At 34.9% G+C, this 9,716-nt stretch overlaps 1 protein-coding gene across 1 annotated transcript; it reads right to left on the reverse strand.

The window, feature by feature from the left end:
• Positions 1–193: 193 nt before the first annotated feature.
• LOC104907071 (MLP-like protein 31) lies at positions 194–8,960 on the reverse strand. Its single transcript, XM_010695937.3, has 2 exons — positions 8,710–8,960; positions 194–750 (listed from the first exon to the last, which is right to left on the reverse strand). Exons 1-2 carry the CDS (start codon positions 8,894–8,896, stop codon positions 479–481), a joined length of 459 nt encoding a protein of 152 aa, XP_010694239.2. The 5' UTR covers positions 8,897–8,960; the 3' UTR covers positions 194–478.
• Between the last annotated feature and the right edge of the window lie 756 nt (positions 8,961–9,716).

Genomic DNA, 9,716 nt, shown 5'->3' on the forward strand with positions numbered 1-9,716 from the left:
CCGATAACTCTTTTTTCCCACTTTTCTCCAAGTATTTGATGTAAGACGTCAAATTCACATTGGTGAATGATTCATCGCTCGGCCCAATTTCTGTTACACGCCAAAAACAAAGTAAATAAAGCAAATAATTCCTAAAACTTATAGGAAAACCTCTCAAATGAAAGATAAAAACCTATATGAAAAAATCATAACGCAAATAAAACTACTAAATTATATATGGTTTTATTAACATAACTAGAAAATTACATAAGAAATCCTAACAGAACTAGGATTTGTTATAGGAAAGCCACTCGTGCACATCACATATACGCCCCATAGGATACAATACATATTTAATTTCAAACACCCCCATAAGTGTATTTTATTATACTTTACATTCAAAGCATCACACAAGAAAATTATTGTACATATATAATATGTTGTACTGTATAATGGGACACATATTGATATAGAGGATTTTACTATCCTCATTCTAAGTTCAATGATCCTTGAGATAATAGGCATCAATATCTCTTGTTACTCCAATGAAGAAGTCCATGTAGTCTTTTGGATAAGGCCCATAATCATTAAACCTTTCAAACTCCACAACCCACTTTGCTGTTGTCATTGTCCCTTTTGTCAGAACCTGAGTAATTACTGTAAAACTTTTATACTCTTCCAAAACTGATCCTCCAAGGACTTTGAAACTCACTAACTTGTTCTCCTCATCTATATCAATAATGGTCTTCGCGTAACGCATTTTCCCATCAGCTGTAATATATATAAAAGCAAGTTAAACATTTTCGAACAAATAGAAAGATATTGCTTAACAAGTGTTACCTAAAACTAACGGATTGAGACTAACATTCCCCTCATGACTTATGAGAAGGGGTTCTAAAGTTTTTTTTGTTGGATAAGGAGCCACAAATGAATTAGTTTTGTAGAGAGCAATATGATTTGGATTAGTAAACATATATTGTTTAGGATATATTTTCCTAGTTCTAACTAGTTTAGGATACTTTGTATTATAAATATGCTTGTTTAATAACAATACTTTAAGCTTTTTAGTCTCATTATTAGTATCAAAGCCAACAAATACATAATACACAAAGACCAGATTTTTTTCCTACACCTCGCCTACTACCATGACTGGCGGTCAAGACATCCCCGCCACCTCCTAATACTCTTCTAATAATTGAAGCAAATTCTCCTTATTACCTTGGCTCCCAAGATTGACCCAGTGATTTTATCACCCCACCCGCCTAGGTAGCGACAATTATGATGATTGGGCAAGTAATAATATTCAACCTGTCTTAGAAGCTCGAAGAAAGTTTGTATTTTTAGATGGCACCATCACTACTCCTACGTCCCCTTGTACTTTTTTCGATTGGACCACAATTCATGCCAAGTTAATTTCATGGCTCATGAATACCATTGACCCGAAAGTCAAAACTACTCTCACGAAATATCGTGATGCCTAGAAGTTATGGGATACTTTAAAGACCCGATTTTATGTTGTTAATGGCCACCGTATTCAAAAAATTCACGCCTCTATTGCGAAGTGTAAACAAACAAAATCTATGTCTATCTCCTAATATTATGGTAAATTGAATTCCTTATGGGAAGAGTTATATCATCATGAACCTCTAATTTCTTGCGCCTGTTGTTTAGCTTGTACCGCTGGCGACCAACAAGCTTCCCACCATCACACTACCATGCTCCACAATTTTCTGATGGGTTTGGACTCTAATTATGCGCAAACTCGATAGCAAATAATTATGGCCCAAGATCCTTTACCCTTTTTCGATCGGGCTTATCAAGTCCTTATCCAGGCTGAACGCTTGCGCCTTGTTCCCATGGTCACTGTCATGCAACCCTTGCATGTTCTAACAAGTTTAGACAAAAATTCGGTCTCAAGTTTTCTCAAGTCATATCCTATATGCCAATAATTTATAGGAAATATCATCAAGAATAAGCCAACCTTTGGCTATCCGCTAAAAGTAAATCAACTATTTAATTATCCTAAAATAACTTAACTTTGATATCACTTAAACTTTTAACAAGTCAAATAATTGTAACCTGTTCGACATGTAATTAAGGTTTTTAATTTTGTAATTTTTAAATTCCTTTTTTCTCCATCTTCCCTCTCTTCCCCTCCAAAACCTAGCAACTCACCACCCTTTTATCCCTTCTCCACCCCGCCCACCAGCACCCACCATCCCGTCCTATTTTCGCCACCCACGACCATCAATCCCACTCCATCTCCATCCAAAATAAAAAACCCATGAACCATCGTGTCCCTTCCAGCCACCTTCAAGCAGTGAACAAGAGAGAATCACCAATAACCAGCCTAAAAAAATTCACCATAGAAAACATATACAGTGAAGTGCAAACTATGTTCTAAACAGGAATGTCAACAAATTATTATGATTCATCATAATAGGATTAGTAAGACTGAGCCTTAACTTGCTTGAAGTTCATCATGATTACTGGAAGGATGTTCTTGTTTTGTGAAAGTATCATTCTTATAGATCTGTTTGATGGTATCTGATGTTGTGCAGGATAATGTAGTTAGGTGGGTGGGTTTCGGGCTGTATGGTGGCTTTGGGGTTGCGATTAGGTGGTTTTGGGGTGATGGTATGGTAGGAATAAGGTTTTTATTATTTTTTTCTGAAACAAGGGGTTTTATTTTCAAAAATATAATTTTTTTGGTAACAACCAATTAAATTGTGACATGTAGCATATTTAACCGGCTTAATGGGTTAACAATAGGTCATGGCTTGTTAAAAACAAATTCTTATTAAAGGTAGGCTTATTTCAAGACAATCAAATGGTTGACTTATTTTTAGCGAACGTTGGCAAATTAGCTTATTTTTGACAATTTTTCCTAGTTTACAACAATTCGACTTGTGTAGACCTGGTTCACAGTAAAATTAGTGTGCACCAGTAGACTCACGCATGTAAATCGGGACACACACTACTATAAAACACAGAAACCCACTATATCACAAACAGAGACACTATGAGTAAGAGAGAAATACACTATATCACAAACAAATACAATATAGCACAAAGAAACACTATAGCTCTTGCAAAAAAACACTATAGCATAGAGAAACACGCTATACCACATACAAACACACTATATCAAAACTGACAATATTATCCTAATAACAGATTCAATTGTACAATTAACTATAATACACAGAAACACATTATATCACAAACAGATACACTATATTAGAAAGAAATACACTATATTACACTGTAGCATAAAGAAACACTATCACAAATAAACATACTATAGCACAAAGAAACACACTATACCACACACAAACACACTATATCGAAACTGACAATATAATCCTAATCTTTTATAAAGGTTCAATTGTATAATCAACTATATCGCGAAAATTGAAAATAGAGTAGGAACTTAAAAAGAGAGAAAATGAAGCAGTTACAAGAGAGAAAATGAAAAGGCAAGGAATGAGGAGAGAAGAAGACAAAATAGTGAAAGTTGTAATAATTACAATCTACAATTAGTGTGCACCTAGTTCATACGAGTTTTTTCTAATTTATAAATAAAGTTTATGTTGATAAAGATATATCCATTTGGAAAAAGATAGGAATGTGGAGATTTAACTTCAATATGTAAAGAAACTAACCTATATACAACATAAGCAATCTTTTCGCTCACCTTGAGCTACATGGCAATCGTCTTATCTGTTTGTAGAGTTGGTAAATGGGTTATGTTATTTCAAGTTTGTGTCGGGTTCATTAGTAAATAGGTTGAACATATTCAATTATAATCCGGCTTGTTTATTAAAGAGTCAACAATCTTCAAGCCTAATTCGACCAATTTACCTGAGCCGTTTATCAAGCGCGAACATATATATAAACCAAAAAATCAATCTCCTATATTTGTTAACCTACTTCATATATATTGGTATCTTATATCGAAATAAAAGCAAATAGAACAAGTAAATTATAAATCTTATATAGTTAAAAAAAATTCAAAATTTCACAATTGAAACTAATAATATTTTTTATGGCAATTTAAAATTGTTATTGAAATTATTTTTTGGTAAAGTTTACAATCACCAATGCAACGACCAAGAGATACAAGAGCATCAGTTTCCTAACTATCCCAACTTTGAATCAATAGTTAGGCACTTCATGTGCTATCTCAAGGCAACCAAACTAGCTTCAGGAACAACCTCTAGAAGCAGTAACAATACCAAAGAAAAATCTAAGTATCTAAACAGATTCAGCATAGCTACTATAACTAATCAGACCAACATCATACCAAAAAAACTAATAATTTTAATAGTAGCATATGCATTAAAGGGGTTTCTGTGTCGGGTTTAGGTTAGAAAGCTCAACACTAACATAGCATATTTATAAATGAGTCTTGTCTGGTCAAACTGCTTGCTCAATTGAGTTGAAACCTCAATCAAAACCCGCTATTATTATATCGGGTTTGGGTCAAGTTGATGGGTTGTGTCAGTTTTTTTACCAACTCCATAAATTTATTTCGGATTTTTTTGGATTGTATCAAAATATATATTTGATTAGCATATTGTTTATGTCAATTTCAAATATATATTCTTTCGTTTCATCATGATAGATGTTATGAATATAATTTGTAACAATGATATAATTTCTCTTATAAATGATATCAGTTTGTGTAATAATGATAAGGTATAAACAGTTGAAAAATAATAATGAAATAGGAGAAAAAAATACAAGTTTGCTGAAAAATAACATAGAAATCAGTAATAATGATATGAAACATATACCAATAACAATGTAGAAAAGTTTTATAAATGGCATGAAATAAATTAAAAAAAGACATAAAACAAATTAAGTAAAAAACATCAAATAGCTCTAAAATGATATAAAACATACCAATAATAATGACATTAAAGAGTTTTATAATGACATAAAATAGTTACATTAGTTTACAAATGTTAGATATTACGTAATAAGTTATGGTTTAACATGTTATACATAAGACGCATTCATAAATATATGTATTTTCGATAATGATTTACTTTTGAAGAGACAAACAAATAGAGTCATAAATTTAAGACAACTTTTATCTAATGAGGAGATTATTTCGATGAGCTTATAGATCAAATTTAAGGGATTGTGAAATATCAAAACGGACAAAATTCCATGCAAAGAAGTCTGTTTTAGTTTATTTAAGAACCATGATTTGGAAGTCATGAAATACTTACTTAAATTGTTCACTTAACTAATGAGTCACAAAATAAGGAAACTTTCTCTCACTAAAAGCACTTCCTCTGCCTTCTCTCTACAAACACAGCACCCTCAACCCTCCAAACCCTAGAACTCGCCGGAGATCCGGCGCAGCGCAAGTTTCCGGCGGGTCTCCGGCGAGTTCCCTTGTGTTTTTTTCTTCGTTTTTTCTCTTTCTCAGACGGTTTTCCTATTTTATGTCCAGTCGTTCGGTTCGTTTTCGAGCACCACTGTCCCTCCAACCTCGCAGCCTCTTGGACGCTTCTTCCCTTCAAGTTCTGTTCATCGCTCCTCGTCGCGGTTGTGTCTCCACCGCCCACCGTGAGTCGGTTTGTTTGGCATCCCCTCCCCTTCCCCTGTTTCGTGGTTAAGTAACGTCCCCCTACCCTTAATTGTCAGTTTTGGGCTTCCCCTTCCCCTTTCCCGTCGTGTTGTGTCAGGTTCAAAGAAAAATAGTAGGGCTTCCCCTCCCCTTTCCCTAGGGATGGCAATTGGGCGGGGCGGGTGCGAAGGATGGTACCTCCACACCCGCACCCGCATTAAATTCTCATCCCCATCCCCGCCCCACCACCCATTGCGGGGAAAGATTTCATCCCCATCCCCGCCCCACCACCCATTGCGGGAGAAAATTCTAGACCCACCCCCGCCCCACCCCCGCACCCGCGTCATACCCACTTCATCCTCGCAAAAAATCCACCAAAAAAATCTGCCATAAGCCCATTATAGTTGTCTACTTCACAAAATCACAATATAATATAGTAAAAGAAAAGTTAAAATACATTAATAAAGACAATATTTTATTACATTTCAAAAGTGTCTTCAAATACGTTAATAATATATGTATATAGATAGAATTTTAATAATAAATATGCGGGGCGGGGCGGGCGGGGATGGGGCGGGTATAACATAAAATCCACACCCGCTCCACCACCCATTGCGGGTACAATTTTAATCCCCATCCCCGCCCCATCCCCGCCAAACCTAGACCCATCCCCGCCCCAATTGGGCGGGGATGGGGCGGGTCTCCTACTTAACCCGCCCCACTGCCATCCCTACCTTTCCCCCCTTAGTATTGTGTAGGCAATAACTTAAATTGCAGGGCATCCCCTCCCCCTTATTAGTGTTGTGTAGTCTGTCCTCTGGTGGTTGTGCCTCTAAACCCTTTCATATAGTGTTTCTTTGGTTCTTCATCAAAGTGCGTCCTTTACTTTTCTATTTTTGTTATTGCGTTCTTGGTTGGACTAGTATGGTGGTGTTGTTTGTTAATTCAGTCTGCTTAGTGTTTTTGTTATATGGAGGTAGTCTTTATCTTCAAAAGGTTGGATCTGGTTCATGTGGTTGGTTAGGATTTGCGTGGATAATGATTTCATATTTGGGGTTTGTCTTATCCGATTTTACTAATCGGACGGTTCTTCGAGCTCTAACCTTGGTTAGATCTCAAACTCGCTTGGTAATGATTTTTTCAATCATTGCCTTGACAAAACGATATCTGAAGATGGTTTCCCAATTTGTTAATTGGGTATATAGCGCGTCAACTCATTTGCGCTTCTCTGTAATGGAGACGCCAGTAATACCCTTTCAAAAGGGTATTGAGTCACACAGGAATGTGACTCATTCAGGGAACATGACCACAGAAATCCATGTGACAGGAGGTCACTGGCTTTAGTCCTATTGCGAGATCCTAATCTCGCTCTGGTACTTGGTTGTCCCGCTTATGAAATCAGGCCTTCCCGCCCACTCCTTTCAACAAGATTTTGGCGTTCGTCATCCACCAGTGGAAGAGGTTCCTTACAGGAATTGATCCTCCAGTTCGAGCAGACCTATCCTAGTTTAAGGTTTTTATGTTTTTGTAGTTGTTGTGTAAGAGCGATTATAGCTCATTTTAGTTCTTATGTTCGTTTGATTGTATTAGCCTAAGCTGTACTCTCGTTTTTTAATTAATGCAAACTTTCTCGATGTCAAAAAAAAAAAATTGTTCACTTACGCCGTGCATGGGATAAGATAGTGGCCCTTATATAAAAGAAGCAAGGGATTAACTCTTAAATCCATTAAGTTTCCATAGGTTTGTGTTATTGCGACTTCTACTCAAATTTAAGCAAAATTAATCAACCAAAAAAGACAAAAAAAATTATACATGTAAAGGCTTCAGATATGATATATACTAGCCTAATAGCCTTCTATGCACGCGGTGCCTGCGTCTATTGTTTGGGCTTGTTCTTATCATCTAAATATAATTTTAGAAGTGTGATTTATAATTATTGTTGTACAAACTAATGTAAAGTGCTTAGAAATTGTAATGAACATTTAGATGTAAGGTCTTATAGTCAAATTAAATTTGAAATTTTTAAAAATTAAATAACCATTTTTCTCATTGTGTCAAGTTACTTTGTTAATGCTTATTTAGTTTAATTTAACATTAGAATTCTGACCCCATCTTAAAATTAGGAAATAATATATTGTAGAAATTTGAATATCCAATTATATATTTGGTTATGGACAAAAATGACTTTTTAAAAGGGGACACAATAGCTCCTCCCTTGGATTATATAATAGAGATCTTATTAAAAAACGCTTGGCCGAAAATTATAGCACATTAATAAAATTATTAAAAGAGATTGTCTAATTTTAATATAAAAGTACACCCAGTCACTAAATGAATTAAACTAGTCAATTTAAGAAATTAACTTACTCACTATTGGCTGATTCTCTTTTTAATATTATTGGGCTTACCATTATCTAATTTTAATTCAAAAGTAGGTAGTCTCTTACAAGACAAACTCAGCACATTATGCATCACCCGCGCCTAAAGTGTGGGAAAATGAGATAAATTCACCCCTAAATTGCACTTTAATTGCTTATTTTATCAAAATTAACAATGATATTATAAATTGTTAATGGAAATCAAGAGTGAAGCTACTATATTTTAAATGCATATTAAACGAAATGGCTTATTTCCTGCGATTGACATTTTTCAACGCCAAATAATATCATACTATGCATTGAACTGCTAAATAATACTCCCTCTACCTTCTTTTACTCTTTTTTTTAGAGGAAAATAGAGGTGGATTAAATTAATTTATGGACAGAACGTCCATAAGTATATAAGGAGACCCCTTTATTAGACAATGACGTTCCCAGCGTTGTTCAACACCAAAAAGACTTTCCACATTTTCCATATATAGATATCTCTTTTACTTGCTATATTTCTGCATTTGGCAAGCACGGTCCACCAAAAAGTATCATTATTCCTTTTACTTTTTGTCATTTCTACCTATAATTTTGAAATATAGAATTTCACATAAAGTTATGATTTTCACCATACCTTTTACCATTTCCTAAATACTTATGCTCACAATAATGCAGTAAATAATTAAGACAGAGGGAATGACAAACAAAATATATATTGAGGCATGGTACTGGCACAAAAACTAGTAAATAGTAAAAATCTATAAGCATAATTATTTTTACCGAGTGTGTAAATCCATAACAATATAGAACCAGGCTGCCCAAATTTACCCTCAAGCAATTCGCAACACTGATATTTGTGAGGGAGAATGTCGACAACGTGGTATGGTTTGTTGGCCCATAATCTAAAGTACTTATCTCCAGATGTCTTAATATCAATGTCAACTTCCATCTTCCCTAGCACACCCATTTTAAACACCCTTAAAAATTACAAAACAGGAGCTAAGGAGAGACGCAAGTAGTTAGTTTTTGAGTTGTTGCCAAGTTTTATTTGTAGGATCATGCATTCATTCCCCTTTTATATATACAAGCAAGGTTACGTTGGACTCTGTAGTAGTGCGTGATTGAGAATACGACAAATGCAATCTCATTTCATTTGTTTTGGTGGGTAAGTTTGAGACGGTAGAGGGAGTGTTTCTAAAAGTCTCAACCAACCGATTGAAAACTCAGTCAATCTGATGGAAATGAAAACTCGAGTTTTGGATGTATTATAGTAGCAGCCTAGCAGGTAACATATTTTTCTTTTTTAGTAAAGAAAGATGAAATCCTATGCTGGGAAAAAGTGGGAATCCTTCATTATATGGGGTGAGACTCGATCCCGGAATTTCTAAGATTGGAGGCGATGCCAACATCACTAGATTATCACCTTCTGTTCTTTTTCTTTTTAATAAGATAAGATGAAATCACATACCTACCAAGTAACAAGTATCAAGGTGTAGATCTCTAAAATTACGGGAAAATTTTGTCTTATTTCGAGTCCTAAAACCAAGTCATGCTCCTTCAAAGTGTATTCTTAAACATACCAATATTTCCCCTGACTTCTTAATGCAAATATATCTTAGTTTGACATGTAATCAGTGGCGGATCTAGTATTTTACGAATGGTTGGTCATTTCATCGTCCACCAAACACATTACACTTATAAATATACAACCTAATCGTTTAATAAAATTTCATAAAAAATTTCCCATATAAAAGTAATTAATATCCGTATCATAACCAACCAATGGA

Source organism: Beta vulgaris, chromosome 4 (assembly GCF_026745355.1).
Source record: "Beta vulgaris subsp. vulgaris cultivar EL10 chromosome 4, EL10.2, whole genome shotgun sequence".
NCBI classification, from domain to species: Eukaryota; Viridiplantae; Streptophyta; class Magnoliopsida; order Caryophyllales; family Amaranthaceae; genus Beta; species Beta vulgaris.